Source organism: Rattus norvegicus, chromosome 15, assembly GCF_021556685.1.
Source record: "Rattus norvegicus strain SHRSP/BbbUtx chromosome 15, alternate assembly SHRSP_T2T, whole genome shotgun sequence".
Lineage (NCBI taxonomy): Eukaryota > Metazoa > Chordata > Mammalia > Rodentia > Muridae > Rattus > Rattus norvegicus.
Window position 1 is genome coordinate 7,918,982 of NC_141548.1, and position 18,153 is coordinate 7,937,134.

At 42.8% G+C, this 18,153-nt stretch overlaps 1 protein-coding gene and 1 pseudogene across 13 annotated transcripts in view; both read left to right on the forward strand.

Moving 5' to 3' along the window:
- Nucleotides 1-18,153, forward strand: part of LOC148000799 (uncharacterized) — a 42,913-nt pseudogene that overhangs the window by 11,598 nt on the left and 13,162 nt on the right. The gene's annotated exons all lie outside the window — the stretch shown is intronic.
- On the forward strand, nt 2,215-17,476 carry LOC148000800 (uncharacterized). 12 transcript variants are annotated; one of them, XM_087586757.1, is made up of 13 exons: nt 4,432-4,530; nt 5,022-5,097; nt 5,411-5,530; nt 5,634-5,903; nt 7,311-7,354; nt 8,074-8,307; nt 9,420-9,515; nt 10,042-10,119; nt 10,245-10,474; nt 11,201-11,363; nt 12,528-12,659; nt 13,116-13,292; nt 16,887-17,476. In XM_087586757.1, the coding sequence occupies exons 9-13, from the start codon at nt 10,471-10,473 to the stop codon at nt 16,969-16,971; spliced, it is 561 nt and encodes a 186-aa protein (XP_087442883.1). In that variant the 5' UTR covers nt 4,432-4,530; nt 5,022-5,097; nt 5,411-5,530; nt 5,634-5,903; nt 7,311-7,354; nt 8,074-8,307; nt 9,420-9,515; nt 10,042-10,119; nt 10,245-10,470; the 3' UTR covers nt 16,972-17,476. The 12 variants fall into 12 exon arrangements, with proteins under 12 accessions (XP_087442884.1, XP_087442891.1, XP_087442892.1 ...); XM_087586758.1 differs by lacking the exon at nt 10,245-10,474 and adding exons at nt 2,215-2,807; nt 11,700-11,769 and having other exon boundaries at nt 7,311-9,515; XM_087586765.1 differs by lacking the exons at nt 4,432-4,530; nt 5,022-5,097; nt 5,411-5,530; nt 10,245-10,474 and adding exons at nt 2,413-2,584; nt 11,700-11,769 and having other exon boundaries at nt 7,311-7,471.

The following is an 18,153-nucleotide window of genomic DNA, read 5'->3' on the forward strand; positions in this document are numbered from 1 at the left end:
GCAAATTTTCCTTAATGATTATATCCTTGGAATTGTCATAAATGTTGTTATACTATCTGCGGCTAAAAATGTCAACTTTTAATTCCTACTAGTGACCGGCCTTAAATTATCACCTTCCTCCATTCTGACCACAGCAGTCTGCTGTCTATAAGGGTGATCACCACTTAATAAATAAAAGGGAAACAGAAGAGTGGTCTTGTTCTGACCCCTTCTACCCAAATGGTGTTACATGTTTGTCCTGAAGAAATGAGGATATGTTTTGCTAGGTATGGGGTGCCAGCTTGTGGAAGTGAGAATTTAGTGCACCTGAGTGATGTCTTCTCCCACAGTTGCCTTGGCTGGAGGAGACCTGATTCATCCCAGTCACAACCACTCCTCTCTCGAAAGAAACCCAACCTCAGCTTTAAAGGAAACGAACACTTAATTTCCAGTGAGATTCGTGCACATCCCTCACTCTGGCATAAGTCCAAAAGACTTTCAGAAAAATGAAAGGGCACTTAGCGCCATTAGAAAATTCATGCCAGAGTCTTCTGTCTAGTCCAATGGAACAATGCCTCGAAATACCCAGATACAAGTTGTTAATCTATACGCCATGCCGTGAATCATCTAAGGTGATAGTATATTTTATAACGCCCTAGTAGGCACTTAATTGCTTTTTTTGTGGATTTTTTGTGATTTTTCATGGTGGTGGTCCACTGTTACTTCAAGAGTTCAAGCAGGAGGGCAGAGGCAGGGAGTAGAACATCCTTGTTTACATAGATAGTTCCATGCTAAATACAAACAAAAAGATCTTGGATTACAAATACAAAACTCAAAATGAACATGTCATTGCAGATGTGTGTCCCTTCTGAGTGCACAGGTTAAAATCAAACTTTATCATACCAAGAGAACATTTATAAGGAAATTGCTGGAGACACCAGGCAGATTAGAATAGAAGTAATGGTGCCGGAGAGGTGGTTCCACAGTTAATACTGGCTACTCTTCCAGAGGTCGGAGTTCAATTCCCAGCAACCACATAGTGTCTCACAACCATCTGCAGTGAGATCTGGCGCCCTCTTCTGGTCTGCAAGCATACATGCAGGCAGAATGCTCTATACGTCATAAATCTTAAACAAACTAAAATAAAAATAAATAGGTTTGGAAAGCTATGTGTATTATATATAAAAAGTGCAATTACATCTACTGCTATCCTGCAGCATCCTTCTATTTCTGAAAGTTCACCACCACTTCAATATCTGAGACCAGTGTCACTTATGAAATACTTCATTTAAGTTATAAATGTACCATTGTCATTCAAGCCTGGAAATATTAACTCTTTGAAGGAATGTACAAAGAATTTTAGTCAGTATGTTGCTACAGGATCTGTCAGGGGTTGGAGAGATGGTTCACGGATTAAGAGTACCAATTGCTCTCCCAGAGATCCTGAGTTCAAATCCCAACAACCACATGGGTACTTACAGAACTCTGCAATGGTACCTGATACACTCTTCTGGTGTGTCTGAAGATAGCTGCAATGTACTCACAAGTAGGAAATACATACTAAAAAAAAGGAAAAATAGGACTTCTCAGTTTAATCTGGCAGTCCTAAATGTCATGGACTTGCTGGATGGAGCAGGGTGGGCTTGATGCTATAGGAATGTACCCAAGCACTGAAATTGGCACTTTGAGTCCCTATGCCCAGTTGTGAAGAGTCCTTTCATGCTTGTGGTGAGCAACTTTGCTTATCCTTTCCCATCAGCCAATTCTTTCTATGTAAATGAGATCATTTCTGTAGTGTCTGGTTTTAGGTGAATTCTGATTGGCTGTGTGATTCTGACATTCTTGTGGCTCCAGTTGACTAAAGAGGAAGCCATCCATGGTTTTCTAGGTCTCTGAGGGTTTTAGCTCTTTTAAAAATATTAATCAATCATGTTTATTTAAAGTATTAACAACAGAAATTTTTAATGGGAATTATTTTAAAAAATCAGTATACAAGCAAGTCGATTTCCCTATTCTAGCCATATAAGCCAGCTGGACTTTGTAAGAAAAATGATCTAAAGCATCAGTGTCAAGGACTACAGAAAACTGCCACCCACAGGAAACTGCCACAGTAAAATGACCACAGCACGGCTCTGTCACTCATACCAGAGAACCCAAAATAAATACCTTATGAAAAGAATTAAAATCTATCCAAACCACTTAAAATACTTAAATGCAGAAACCTTAAGTTTCCTTCAGTTGGGCCAGAAACCACCACAGACGCTATGGTCAGGGTTCCAGGGAGAACGAGTGGAAAGTTTAAGCTTAGGTCAACCAACATAGCCCTCGACTTTTCAAAGAAATCGTTTACTCAGGTATACTGTAAATAAGGACTGTGGCAACACAGGAAACAAAGGCAGTTGGCAAGTGAAACTTCTAGAAGCTCATGAAACTGCAGATGGAAAAGGAGAGACAGGTAGTGCCAGGTTCTCTTCAGTCCTTCGGTCGTGCAGGGTGTCAAACAATCGCTGCTTCCCACACCAGGATGTTAGCCCACAGGAGGGGCTGCCGGGACCTGTCCACTGTGAGGACTGGAGGGCTTTCCAGGAAGGCTGAAGCCTCTCAGGTGAGGAGGCCTCAGTAGAAAGAGGAGCACAGCGATCACCATCCAGGCCATCAAGATCACAGTGATGCTGATGCCACTGTCACCGGAGGGCCCTGGCAATTCCCGAAGGTATTCTGTGTCGGTACAATAGGCCCGGGACTGCCGGAGCAGATTGATGAGTCTTCTCATAGCACGTTCATGAGAGCAAATACATTCACAGGGATCAAATCCTCCTTCAGTCATGGTTGGTTACCAGCTTGATTTTACTCAACTCTTTAAGGCCGCCCAAACAAGTGGTGGGTGGGGAGGGTGGTGGCCTGGAGTATTCTGGACGCCCCTGTCGCTGCCGCTGCTGCTGGCTGCCAGCCTCCTCCCCTCCGGATTAGATAGGCAATGTCACTCTTAGCCGCTAGACCCGGATCTGTGTTTTGCCTTTTGTATGGGTGGATCACGAGGTTGCCAACTGTGGGCAGGATCTGGGAGACAGCTTTGCCTATCGAGGTTGGTGTTAGTCTTTGTATGGTTACCAGGGACCAATTCCAGATCCTCTGGAAGAACAATAAGTGATTTCAACTGCTGTGATATCTTCCCTGCCCCTTCCTCTATACCTTGATCTTTCTTTCTTTCTTTCTTTCTTTTTTTTTTTCTTTTCCGGAGCTGGGGACCGAATCCAGGGCCTTGTGGTTTCTAGGCAAGCGTCTACAACTAAGCTAAACCCCCAACCCCCAACCCCATACTTTGACCTTTCTGTAGTCTCTCTGACTCCATCTGCCATAACGAAAGACTTCATCTCATAAAACACTGTGGACAATAGCTACTATGAAAAAATACAGTAAGTTGACAGAACCTCCATTTTCACATAAATATATAAACACATAAATACACAAACATACCCAAAGAAACAAATAGACACACATAAACACACACAGAGAACGCACAAAGACACACATACACACAGCCCAAGTCATCATATTCTTTGGTAATTCTGTCCAGAGCAGAGTGGTTATAGGGATAGAAGAAAGTACTATTCCCAGCAATTTCAACTGAATATCATGTAATGCATATTTATGAGATACATATTTCACAATATTTTAGGATTCAAGTACATTATACTACCTATCCTTTATTTTCAAAAGTATCGAAAGTTATGAAGAGAATTCCAGCCTAGTATCAGACTTGTGTCCATCAGAATCAGAACAGTTTGCTGTTTGAAACTTTCTTTTATTACAACTGTTTCCTAATGTCACATAGGAAAACTGGTTTCAGCCAGAAATGCCTGTAACTACCACATGCATCTGAATCTCACCCTGGGAAAACCATGAAAATCCATAAGAGAATGTGTGTGGCTCTTTGATGTCCAGCTTTCCTGTAGGTCTCTTCTGGCTTGCACGAACACTACTCCTTGATTCCTCCCTCTAAACGGCCGTGCTACCTTCTTGCCTTGCTCTGCTGCTGGTCATTGACAACTTGAGGAAGGTAAAAATTGCCTAGTGTGTTAGTGAAGCAGGCCTTTGAATGTCACTCTGAGGGGTTTTGGGGAGAGAATAGACGTAAAACTCACTCTGAATGGTGGTAACACCATAACTCTCACACTAGGAGCCTGCACTGAATGGCCCAGAGAGGAAGCTAAGAGGTAGAATTTCCCTATTTCTGCTCCCTGCTCCATCCACATGGAAAGAGTCTCATTCACACCCTGCCAGCCAGTCCACTTCTACCAACTGCACCTCTCACGGCTGCACTCACCCCTTCTAGGATGGAGTCTGTGCTTCCCGACTCTGAGCCAATGGAACCCTCCTTTCTTAAAATGCTTCTGTGACAGAATGGGAAACACGACCAGTGCAGTCACTGCTTCCTTCTGCCTTTTGCAGTCTCCTCCCGCCTGGCTCCCTCACAGCCTTTCCAGTCTAATGTGTCTCCAAGAAAACAAGCTAAAGATTTCACATCAATTCTCCTTTGACTTGTCTCTGGTAAGAGCCTTTTGCTACATCAGCCCAGGTAGAAGAGTGGGAGAGGAAAAAGAGAAGAAAAGACAGTAGATGGCCTAGGCAAGGGATAACTGAAGTTCTCCTTGTAACACAAGCTACTTCCCAAGATATTATCATTAATCCAGTTTCTGTGTCAATATGGCCCCCAAACCTAATCACCTATCGTTAGAGCACATTTGCTGACACACTTTTTTTGCAGTTAAATTTCTAATACATGCCTTTTGAAAACACATCTAAAAGTGGGGTGGGCTTTTCCAGCTGGATTCATGACCTCCTCTCTCCTACTCAGCACCCATACTCAAATCTCCTGCGGACATCTTGTTTCCTAAACACAGGTGTGGCTGTCTCTTTTATTTTTCCCCATGGGATAGTTTAGTTAGAGTGACCTTACCGCACCAGCCCATCAATTACTGGCTTTCTAGCTTTAATGAATTAGGAAAATTTGTTTGCTGATAATGGAAATCCTCCCACAGTATAAAGTCATTTGCTCCTGCTCTCAAACAGAGGAAAAGAAAGAGAGAAAAGGTCTGCCTGCTGGGCATAGTCAAGGTAGGTCAAGGCCTGTTGGCAGATTTTTCAGCCTGCTGAGGTATGGAACCATAAGAGAAGGTGTACTTGAGGCTTAAATTTCTATTGACCTTGGTGGAAAAAACAGAGAAGTTTGGAGAACGGGAACAAATGCATTGTTTATTTTAACAATTTGTTCCTGTCAGCTTGTGGTTATGCTTCCCACAGTGCTATAGTAAAACAGGGCTTTGAGAATTACTCTTGTTGTTGCCTTGTACCCACCAGCAGCCCTTTCATAACTGTGTCTTTCCTCTTCTTTTGGTCTTTCCTATTATGATCCTCATCTGCTCCTCAGAGGACCTTTCCACTTCCTACCAGTCAGTCCACCAAAGTAGGGCCATGCTGTTTCAGGAAACTGGAAAAGCCCATTGAATCTGGAAAGCAATATACCCCAGGATATGTCCTGCAGCTCAGAGTAAGATGTTGCAAAAAGAGGAAAACTGACTGACCTCCCACTTTGTGCTTTCAAACAGAACAAATACTTCAAAAACTTAGTTTCTCCCTCCTCCCCATTACAGAATCTGATTTCAGCCCTGCACACTGTGCTCTCCTGGATCCATGGATGCTAAGCTGCAGGTTCTGGAGATGCCAACCCCTCAGATGAATTCAATGTCTGCTCAACTCAGTCCATTCATTCACAATTCCTGGAGTCTTTGCGTCCACCGACACAGACGCCCATCGTCGATCGAGAGTATTCCACGCAGCGGATCGAGTTCCAGCAAGCAGAAGGATCTTCAGTCACAGAGCACATTGCGGACCTTACCTGACACGCTGGACAGAACTAAGAGGTTAGTGAGAAACAAGTGTGTGTGAATACGATCCTATGTCGCCATCTTCTGGGCAAATGCAGAATTACATCCTATTACCTTACTTTGGAGTCCGAGGCTTCCTTCTAGCCTCTCCTGTGCCTCTGTTCAAGACATAGATGCAGATATTCACAGCCAACCATTGGACTAAGCCTGGGAACCACAATGAAAGAGTTAGGGGAAAGCCTGAAGGAGATGAAGGGGATTGGAACCCAATATGAAAAACAACAATATCAATTAACTGGAGCCTTCAGAGTTCCTCGGGACTAAACTACCAACTAAAGAGGATATATGGTCCCGGCCACGGCTCCTGATACATAAAGTGTAGAGCATGTGTAGCAACAACTGGCTCATCTGACATCTCTGGGAAGGGAGGCAATTGGCCCTCTAGAAACTTGATGTCCCAGAGAAGGGGGATGCTAGAGGGGTGAAGTGGAAGTGGGTGGGTAGATGGAGGAGTGCACTCTTAGAACCAAAGAGGATTGGGAGGGTATGGGGGTTCAAAGTGGAGAGACCAATGATGGGGATAACATTTGAAATGTAAACAAGGGGTTGGGGATTTAGCTCAGTGGTAGAGCTCTTGCCTAGGAAGCGCAAGGCCCTGGGTTCGGTCCCCAGCTCCGAAAAAAAAAGAACCAAAAAAAAGAAATGTAAACAAATAAAATGACTAGTGTATAATAGATGGTGACAGATGTCTCCATAAGGACTAGATATTCATTATCTGTAACATAATCAGGTTCATTGAAAGTCAAAATCCATAATTGTTGTGACTTACTTATTATTGCAATTTCACATAGATGAACCCAAGCAACATTTTAACTTCTCTACTTGCACCTATAATAAATCATTAGTTACCTTTATAAAGCAATGTAAAAAGTAATTAGGGTTTCTACTCTCTTAGGCTTCGATACAGTGCCTCATTTTAGCTGTCCCTCTCTATGTTCCCTCCATTGCTGCCCTCTCCCTGTCTCTTCACATTTGACATTCCTGTTCTGACAGTGTCCCTCAGCCATCCATGAGTGAACTTGTACTTCCCTAAATGAGGACAGTCTGGCCCACGTCCCTAGACCCTCACACTAAACTGATCATACAGTTACACAGATTGAAGAATCAACAGCTAACATCCACATTTAAGTGAATATGTATCGCATTTGTCTTTTTCAGCCTGGATTGCCTCATCCAGAATGACTTTTACTAGATCCATTCATTGTCCTGCATAGTGCATGCTTCCTTTTTCCCTTTTGTAATTGTTAAGCAGCAATGCAATCTGTAAATGCACCACGTTTTCTTTATGCAGTCATCCGTTAAGGGACAACTTAAATATTTCCAAATTCTAAGTATTACAAACGAGCTTCACTGAACATGGTTGAGCAAAGGTGTCTATTCTAGGATGAATCAACATCTGGACATGAGACCTGGAGATGTATCTTAAGGTATAACAATTTTCACCTTCCTGAAGAACCATCGTACTGATTTCAGAAGTTGTTGTAGAAGTTTGTCTTTCCACCAGGAGAATATGAATGTTCCCCTTGCTCCATAACCCAGTCAACGTGAGTTGTCACACATGGTATTAAACTTAGTCATACTGACAAATATGAAAAGTGATCTCAGAGTAATTTTGATTTGCATTTGTGTGATGTACAAGAATGATGAATATTTCTTATGAATCTCTCGGTCATTTGAGCTTCTTTTATTATGAATGTTATGCTTAGATATGTAGCACATTTTAATTATTTTTCTTGATATATCGTTTTAGTTTTTGAATTATATTCTTATATTAGCCTGTTGGGCCCTGCCTTGGAGTGTTTCCCTTCCCCCTCGCTGTGCCTTTCAGCCTGCTATGGCCAGAAGTTGTTTACACCTTTGGCAGCTGCTCTCGGCCCCTGATTTGGGGCCAGGACCTTCCATGGCACCCATTCCTCTTGCTGAGCCTTTCAGCTTATTGTTGTTAAGAAGTTGTTTACACCCCTGTGTTGGGGCCGGGACCTGCCATGATGCAGATTTTTCCCCTTTTCCTATTTTCCTGGTTGGGAATTTTCACCTGCTTTATTGTTTTTCCACGGCTTTTGTCTCTGGTATATAAGGAGATCTCAGTAAAGTCCGGACAGCATTCTTTTAACACGAATGACCCAAGTGTGTGTTTCTTCTTAAGTCTTATAGGCCTATGCCTGGTTCTCACTGTCCTGATGACACAGGCATCATCAAATGGAGGTCCCACCAAGATCGGGAAAGAGAGAACAACCTGAGGAGATGGTCCCAGGAAGCCCACCAGTGTAGGAGGGACACATTGGGGAAAATGGGCCAGGAAAGATCCCAGTAAGCAGGATACAGAAGGATCGTGGGAATTGAAAGCACATGTAAAAGAAAATAAAGATTTGGGGTAGTGGTGAGTAAACCACCTAAAAAGGGACAAGGTAATAATGGTAAAATGTTTTTTGTGTATGTGTTCTTTTAGAGTTATGCTAAAATCTAGAGAAGCAAAGTCAATTCTCATAGATGCTTTTAGTCTTTGGACTCTGATTAGAGACAGTTTACACCCCAGACAAGAGAGAAAATGGTTTGAGAAAAACAGTCCTCCCAGACTCTCCACAGATGCTTTGGCAAAAGAAGGAAAATGAGATTAAGCTTTTTAAGAGCTCTCCTAGGGACATCCTGCCTCCTTGCTGGCTCCTATTGGAGAAGTGCTCATTTCTGGTTCTGGGTCCTTTAGGTAGGATATCTGGGTCCCTTTGGTGGGACACCATCTCCTCCTTCCCTCTATGTCTATTGTCTGTCCTTGGTGCACCAAGCTGTCCACGGATGTCAATTTATGTTTGGGATTTGCTTCTCGTTGCTTGAATGTTTTATGTTTCATGTTTAAAAGAAATAATGGTGAAAACTTTAAATGCTGGTTGATTCCCCAAGTATTAGAGCCTGCACCATCGTTCGTTCTCATGCAAGGTTTGGCCGTCATACTTTAATAGCATGAGGAATGGACTTGGTGTTTTGGAGAGACTGGATTTTGGAGGATAGACAGTTTGGTGGAGGGTGAGTTTTGCTTTCCAAAGTTATGGCTGTGCTCTGGGGTTAGGAGGGAAACTTAAAGATTGTGGCTAATGATTGCCAGTGTTACATTGACTACAGTTTACAGTCTGATCCCAGACAGACTCAGGATTCTAACTCACACATATTTGTAATTAAGAAAAAATCAAACAGGTGGAGACTGTGACAAGGGTTGATGGGGCTATGGAACTTATAAGAGCATTACAGCCCGGTTGCTTACTGCAACTGCTATTTCAAGAAATACATATAGAATTATTATAGGTTTAAGAGATTGTTTTTATGCTGTTTCTTGCACTCTTGGGTTGTTGTGAAATATTTCATTTCTTGTGTTTCCTTGGGCTTTGTTTGACTTGACCATACATTTGTATGCTTTTTGAAAGAAAAGTGTATTCATTTTTAGTTATTTTGGTGAATTGTTCTTTGGATGACTTTTGTCCGTGGTTCCTCTGAATGCAGTTCCCTTGGCGGCCAGAGGAGGGAACCAGACACCGAGTTATAAATGATGGTTAAGCACCCTGCAGGTCCTCTGAGTGAAGCCAGCAGGTTGCCCAGGTGTGCACCATGATGTGCTACAGCTTCTCTGCTTCCTCCTGCTCTTCCTTGGCCAGCAGCACTTCTGCATTCTGCACCTCCATGGCTCTCGCTTGGGTCTCAGTTCCCTCACTTTTGGGGATTTTAACTTTAAGAATGGACATAAAGTTTACAATTTGATGTTTGCTCTATACCTGAGAACCTATGTTGCCAGGTAAAGGGAGTTTCCATTGCACAAAATGGGATGGTAAGACAGAGATTTCGGGAAAAAACATGGGTGAATATATTGAAACCATGACCCCTCTCAAGAAACAGTCCATGAAACAACATACTCCAACTTGCATACATTTAAAGGTGTAGGAAAAAAAATATTGGCCTCTATGGAACAGTAAAACTGTGGAAATAGGACTATTTGTCACATGCATGGACCCTGGGTTTATACATTTCAGGAAGAAGAATATCCATCATCCACGGTCTTTAGATCTTTGGCTGTTAACAAAGATGTTCTATCCATTTCAAGGCCTGATACAACTCTCCCTCTCCTCAGCAACTGAGTTGTAATGAAGGAGTGAGAACTCTGAAGCTCTGGAAGGAGAGTGTGCGAATGCGTGTTCCTGGCTCAAAAGTGAGTCTCTGGAAAAGCCACTGCAGAACCTGGTCAGTCTGGGTGGAGGTAGTTAGCAAGTAAGCTATGGCATTTCCCACTGACATCACCGGTAGTGTCTTCCTTGGAAATTCTCTTGTATCCAGGAGAACACTAGAATCTGTGATGTCACCAGTGTTGTGGTGACACCAACTGCCTGAGTGATTTCCCTTCAGTTTCTAATGGGTTCCCAAGGAGGCATGTTCTCCAGGATCCTCAGTCTCTTTCGGAGGGACAATCATATCCATGCAGGCACCAGACCAAGGCAGAGGGAGGCCAGCCTTCTTTCACGTTGGAGAAGAAGACGAATGGAAAGGTCCTTGAGGAGGTCAAATGAGTACTGGGCAGGGCAAGGGGAGCTTCCTGGAGGAGGTTGGCTTGAGCTGGTCCTTCCAGGAGTAGTTCGTATGATTTAGAGCCTCAGTCTTCCTAAATGGCTGACCCAGACTCAACAATTTCTGATCATTAGTTTGACAGAGAAACAAGAACTGTTATATGTCAAGGGCCTTTCCTTGGATCTCTTCAATGTCATGGGCAGTGTCAAAGAATACCAGGATGAGCCCCTGTAAGAATAACAAAGTGTCTCTCCCAGGATAGGCTATCAAAGCACTTCATTCTCAGCAGGGTCCTGTAGATTACGTGGGTAATTGATGCCAAGAGGGATACTCTCCTGGTCATATATCAAGGTCTCAGTTGGATTTGAACACACATGATTCAAGATGTTAAGCAGTTTGGACTCAAGGACTTACCTGCCTCACATCAGACATTAGCTGAGAAGGTCCTCCAATTCTTCTTGTTTAGGCCAGCTTTAGAATTTCAGTGACAGAAGAATGGCTTTAGGAGGTGTGATCTATATCTATGATGGCATATGTCATCCTATGGCTATGATGGTGGGAACAGGGACCTAGCTGAGTTCAGCTTAAAGATAGCTTTCTTGCTTTGTCAGGGATTCACTGTATCTGTAGAACTGTTCATCCTCAGACTTCTGTTTTAGACTAAGCATAGTTTTCCTTGACACTATGTCCACATATATGCCTGTTTACTGGTGTTTATCTACCTACAGAGTCTGATCAGAAGGCATCATCCCAACCCTCCACAACACCTGTTGAGGAGGAGAGAATGAATCGTCTGGAGAACCTCAAAATTGCTCTCCACAAGATGCAGAAGGAGAGAGATGAACTCAGGAGAATCCTGGCCGATTACCCGGGAAAGAATTTAAATGACAGGTAGTCACAATGCAAGTTCTGTTAAATCCACATTTCCTCACATCTCAGTAGGCTACAACTCCAGGGTGTCCTCATGGTCAAAATCACTTTCCTGATTGCATCAGAATGTGAAGTCCAGATGGGAATGAGATGGTGGCACAGGCTATTTTAATTCCTACAAACATAAATCATAGCCTGTGGCCTGAATCACAGTCTGGGAATGAGGGTAGTAGTGTGTGAGCTCTCATTGTGTGGTTTAAGGAGCCTGGACAGGTGTTGGCTTGTGGGAATTTCTAGGTGCTCTGATTATGACCAATCATTGTTGTAATTGACGTGGAGGTGCTTTGTGTTCAATAGGTCCTGTGAAGAGCTGGAGGGGCCTAATCCCTCATGCTGCCTCACTGTGTGTGACTGGACTGACAACAGGGTATCATTGGTTTTCTCTGATTTTATTCATTGTATTTGGAGATAATGCCACATCCTTGTATTTATTTGGCATTCTAATTGTATTTGAGAGTGGGAGAGAGAGAGAGAGAGAGAGAGAGAGAGAGAGAGAGAGAGAGAGAGCTAGTTTTGTATGAGTTTGTGTGTGTGTCTGCATGTGTGAGTGCGTTTGTGTGTATCACTTAAGATATGGGTATTCTATGTACTGATTTGGTCTGAGAATTATCCTGTGTCAATTTCCATGGCATGATGATGATGAGGGTGAGAGCCTCACTGTGAGCAGTAGGCAGTAGAACATTTCACATCTGCTCAGGTGGACGCACATGGGAATCTCCTGGTGTGTGTTATAAATACTTTTCCCTGTAAATACTGTTCATGTTCCTTTGGGTTTTCATGTAGCAATAGATTCTATGATTGAGAATTGTTACCTAAGAACAGGACAATAGTCTTCATGGGTTTAAGTTGGAGCCTGGATCGTGGCACAGGTTCCTTGAATGTTCTTCGCAAGCTAGTCTATTCCTTCAAACTCCCTCAGGGAGCTCAAGAAAATCAGCTCCCTCCTTCTGTTTCCTGGCACTGCTGTCCCGGTGTCCATAATAATAAACTTATAAATACCAAATGGACCCAGTACCAAGGAGCAAGGGCGTGGCATATTCTAGGCTGGGGTAGTTCAGGATTCATGTAATACTTGAATCCTTCATTCGTAATGTTATTTCATCCTTGGACCATGCCCTTCCACAGGAACAACTTTGAGTCCGAGATGCTCACGATGCAGCACCAGGAAGTGATGACCGACATGAAGAAAATGAGCGAGCAGGTCAATAGAGCTTTGGTCAAATATACACACCTCACACTGGAAAATGACTGGTACTGGTGAGTAACTTACAAGGCTGTGACCCCAGCACTAGGCACAGCATGTGTCAGCCCATTCTTATCTGTGAAGTAAAGTGAGGATCACGCTTTATAGTGTTTGAAGCAGACCTGAAGCCTGTGTCTAAGGAAGGCTCTAGGACACACAGGACACAGAAAGATTGGCCTCCAAGTGACATTCTAATAAAATGGACAAATAAGCACAAATAGGGATTAAGTCCTCTTCTGGGAAAAACTTGAATCAATGGTGTCAGGTTTTTGAGAAGTGCCCTGAGTCTTCTGGAATGTGGCTCTTTTCTCCATTTGACCTATCTCTAGGTCATGCTCCATGGCTACTGTGGACTTGGACTATAATCTGGGCTCTTTTCGGATCAGGACCCTAGAAGGAGTAATGGACTTGGAGAAGTGGGAGGAAATTGGAGACCGGCTGGGATTCACCATTTTTACTTTGTGTCTCAGCCGCAGCTTCTGCCCCTTCCTAACTGAGTTGTTTGAGCTGAAGAACAATGCCCAGAGAGCACGGAATGAGAACAGGGAGCTTCTATGGGAACAGATTGCACTGGAAGAGTCTATTAAGGAAACAACAAGGTTCTGTGGGGAAGCCAGTATGAAAATCCGCGTAACAAGCAGACTCAGGTAGGATGAATGAAGCATCAAGGGCAGGTTTTCCTGATATCTAAGCATAAACCAAGTGAAACCAGTTTAACCTTCTCCACCTTATCCAGACACTCTCCTAGGTCTCATCCAGTTGTTCATCTCTTTGACCATTTACTAAACTTTCTGTGATGTTAGCTTCATGCAAGAAACTGGAGGGTTGACAACCAAATCCTCCTGCTCAACTAGAAAATGCATTTCCTTAAGGGGGATCTGTTGATCACACACTGCACACTTACATGCCATTATGCTAGTGGGATGCCATGTGGTAGCTATCTTTGTAGTGCACAGAGCTGATTAGAGTTCAGTTCAATTGCCAAAAGAATGGCTCTCATTGTCAGTCATGATGGGGCTTGTGGACTTTCTCTCCTTTTCCCCGTACATTGAAAATCTTCCCTTCTGCCTGTCCAAATCGTGGTTTACAGTGACAGAGCTTGAGAAGCAGTTTGTCTGTCCTGTTTTATGTCAGTGTTTTAGTGGTCTTTCCTGTGGCTTATGTCCTGGAGCTGACTGGATGAACAGGGATGTAGGAAAGACTTCTCTCACGGTGAGGGTTTGTGTGAGATATGTGAGGATTAGAGGGAAATTTTTCTCCAACTCCCAACCTAGTGTGCCCAAGAAGTGCATTCCCTACACAGGTTTACTTTTAAGGGATGGATAGCAGTGTCTAAGCTCTCACTTGACACATTTCCTTTGCCTAATCTGTATTCAACAACTGTTCCTCCAGCATGATGGCCTCCCCATTCTTTTCTGCTTCTCACTTATGATATCTGTTCTCTCCCTCTCCCTCTCCCTCTCTCTCTCCCTTCCCCTCTCCATCTCTCTCTGACTATGTCTGTTTGTTTGTGGGCGTGTTTCTTGTATGTTTTTGTCTGTGGGCACATATATGTGTGATCATGTTTATGGCTATGGTGCATATTGTACTTTGGAAGTTGTTTGTTTTAATTATTTGTGATATGGGTGTCTTATATATAGAAGTGTGTGTATATGTGTGTTTTTTCGCATGTGTGTGTGAACTCATCAAGTTTCTGAACACAGACACATATACATATATTTATATATATTGTATAAGTCTATATGTGCATATTTAGAAACATGTAAAAGTATACACACACACACACACACACACACACACACACAAACACTCTGAGAGAGAGAGAAGAAGAGAAAACATAATCTTTCCAATTACATTTTAAACTGTTCTTAATGGGGTCTCTATCACTATTCAATCTATTTACACTGGGAAAACTATTCATCAACATTGACATTACTTGGAGAAAAACTCAGGAATGGGGTACAGGGATGTGAGGAGAGGCTGCTGTGTGATATCCATGTACCTGAGTGTGGAAACTGATGACTCAGGGCTCTTCTGCCTTCTTTGCTCTCGGTGTATAGTAACACTGGAAGGTCACGTGCTTGTTGTGTCTTCTCAACATACTGATTATGTTAATCGTTACCTGCCACCACTTTCTTTCCAGATTGGCCTAAACTTGGTTGAATACACCTTGGCTTTGGAGTTTGGTCTGGAATTTGTTAATTGAAAGATTAATTTGGTTAGAGTTGAATCTGCAAGCAGAAGATGTCCAGGAGTTATGCTGAGGTGGAATCACATCTGTGCCTCAGACAGAAACTTAGGCTCAAAATAGTCCACAGCACTCACCCTATGTTGGGTCTGTGGCACTCTTAACCATTGTTATTCAAAATCATTTGATCTGAGTGAAAATCATCTGTAAGGAGGGTTTAGAACAGTGATGACCCTCAGACATTGCTGGAGGTGTCATATGGGTAGCCCTGTGAGAAGCCATGTACAACTCTTGTGAAAGAAAGTTCAACCTTTTGACACAGCGATTCCAGAAGAAGAAGTAGGTGTCAGCAGAGAAACTGTGGCACATTAGTGTTGTAGGGGTTCACCTCAGAGCAGCCATGAATCAAAATTATCCAGAAGTCCACCAGTCAGAAAGTGAAAAGGTACAATGTTGTCCAGCCCTTCCATGGACTGTGGCTGAGTTTGATTATACCTGCCAGCATTTGGCTTTGAATTAGCCTTGTCTTACTCGAATTATATCTGATAGCATCCCAGTCCAAGTTTTACCTTGGATTGTGGTTATGGAGATTTCCTAGCTGTTTGTGCTGGTAGTTTGGCTCCCCTGTCAGGTACTGTATGGTAAAGGGACCTCATATTGGAAAATGCAGCTCACTTTGCATGCACTGGGAAACAGTGGGCAGAGGACTGAAGAGGCTCACCTGCCCCCACCCCCAGTGCTCTGTTTCCTGAAATCAGCCTCCTGTGCACAGCCTTGTGACCTTGCTAAGGAGGCTTGGCTAACAGGCCTAGATGTCACATTTCTAATTTCTGATTTTCATGGGAATACACTTTATTGGCTGAGCTGTCTTTAGGCTATGCTCACTGTGTACTTACCCCATTCCAGGTTTTTGTTTCTTATGCCACAATAGTAGACTGGGTGATCTCTTCTATTACCATTAACTGGGAAACTAACCACATTCTGCAAAATACTCTGCTTGTATGTGTGAACAAATATAATTGGGTGAGTTCAAAAGTGTGTATGTCTGGGTATCTGTCTGTCTGTGTCTGTATACATGCATGCCTCCATGGGCAATATAATCTTCTAATGACCAGGATGAGGAGAGAATGGAGGAAAGTCTGCAGTAGCCCCTGAATCAGCAAAAACTGGTCACTGAGCAAAAGGCCTTGTCTGAGAAGATGCAGCATAATTTCGGTGTCACTGAGATGAGTTGAAAGCACAGGATGAGAGGACCCAAGTAGATTCCCTGTACTTATAAACTGTCTTATTGGGTGTGTGACTTTCTCCATAGTTCTCAGCATCTGTCAGCTAGGAGCAGATCAGAATATTATTCTTGTCCATTTTAAAAGAAATTCCGTCCATGAAGTGTATGTGATCCATAGAGATTCTGGATATTGTGTACTGATCCCTCCAGTCTGAGCTCTCTAGTATTATCTGAGCCCAGTGCCTTTAAGTCTCCCCACAAATAGTTTTACGATACCCATAAACAAAGGAGTGGTATAGTTTATTGTCCGCATGAATATGTGCTTTAGAGTTCAATGCCTACCCTCGGCAAGATTTCCATGCCGCATATTCTTGCCAAATATAATATCACTTCAGTGTGCATGTACTTCTTGCGATATTGTTTCTCTGGGTCTTTGCTGATATTGAGGTTGTCAAGTGGACCCCAGGCATATTCCTGCACTGGAGGAATAATAATAGTCTTCATATCAGAGATGGCCGGGTTTCCAAGGCCTTCCTATTGTTTTCTAGGTTGTTCATATCTCTCCTCAACTGACATTTAGCCATTGCTACATGATATTAAAATATAATGTATATGTATGATTGGATTTATCTGCTCTCCACTGTTCAATTTTTAGCAGTTTTAAAAGCTGGGAAAATATGCAGGCCTGTGGGATCTCTTCCCCTTCTCTCTTGGGCATGAGAGAATGACCTCAGATGAAAGATCATCCTGGATTATCCTGCTGAATTGTGCTGCTGTGTATGGGATAAGTGACATGGCAGGTCCTCACCAGGTCTCTTCCACCCCTAGGTCTGAACACTGCAGCAGAAGCTTTCCCAGGGCACAGAGCAGGATTACAGCTCTCAGAGACAGGACTGTCTACCAGGAGCACTGAGGGTGCAAAGATTGACACCACCTCCCACATCTCAGTCCTTGTAAACATAGCAATCTTGGGCTGCATTTGAAAGACCTTGAGGTGTGGCCTGGAACACGCCTCACGTTTAACCTTTTGAGGACTTGTCCATCAACAACCAACCACCCGGAATGAGGCGTCTACATTCATCTTGAGGAGATTTTTACCATCTTACCTGCCGTTCTGCTGTGTTTGCAAGGCCAGCAACAGGCTGGAGTTATATGTTGAAGAAACAGCAGGAATTGAATGCTGACTAATTTACTTGTTATATTTGATATTTAGTTTGAAGTTTGGTTTTATGCATTTGGTTTTATTTGTTTAAGTTTGAAGTTTTGTTATTTATTTGTTAACTTTAGTTTTTTAATTAATATGCTATATTCCTAATGCTATATACATTGAACTCATTGACTCCCCACTTTAAAGTGTTCTTGAATAAATTAATGCTTGCCTATAAATAAAAATGTGACCTTTAACCCTTCACTCACAAGACCGTCCTGAGTCGTCTGTGGTTCTTCCTCCTGTAACAGCACAAGTGTAAGGCAACAGTGGTGTTCTGCAAGTCTCATGCAGCTTAGGCTTCATCATCAGTTCACAGCCAGCCAGAGCTACGCAGGAACCTGTTCTATTGATGTAGACAGTTTGTCATGCTCTGTGGAACCCACTTTCATGATGAAAAATATCCTTGCTTTATCCTTGTGCTCACAAATTTAGCTTCCTTTATAATGACAAACAAAGGAGAAACACAGAAGTATTTCTCTAATACCTTAGAGGAAATAAAACCATTCAGTATGGGAATATAAAAAGCGATCAGGACACATGGAGCTGTATGCCACTGCATTCCTTGTAATACAGCATCGGTTATGACTGCAGATTTATTGAATTCCAGCAATTTTGGAGGAACGATACTTTTAAAATTTTTATTAGATACAGTTCTTTATTACATTTTAAACATTATTCCCCTCCCTTGTTTCCTTCCTTAAGCCCCCATTCCCTTCCCTCTCCCTTCCCCATATGTGTATCCTCCTATACATCCCCCTTATTGTTCACACATATTCCGTTGCACTGCCCCTGGAACATTTTCTTTATTGTTTTGTTGGTTTGTTTGTTGTTATTCTTTTTCTCCCATTTTTATTAAATTGGGCATTTCTTATTTACATTTCAAAT

Excerpts from the sequence above, each read along its gene's own strand:
- LOC148000800 (XM_087586757.1), top strand. Across the intron at positions 11,364-12,527 it reads GGAAAGAATTTAAATGACAG|GAACAACTTTGAGTCCGAGA; the intron begins GTAGTCACAATG and ends GCCCTTCCACAG. Across the intron at positions 13,293-16,886 it reads CGCGTAACAAGCAGACTCAG|GTCTGAACACTGCAGCAGAA; the intron begins GTAGGATGAATG and ends TTCCACCCCTAG.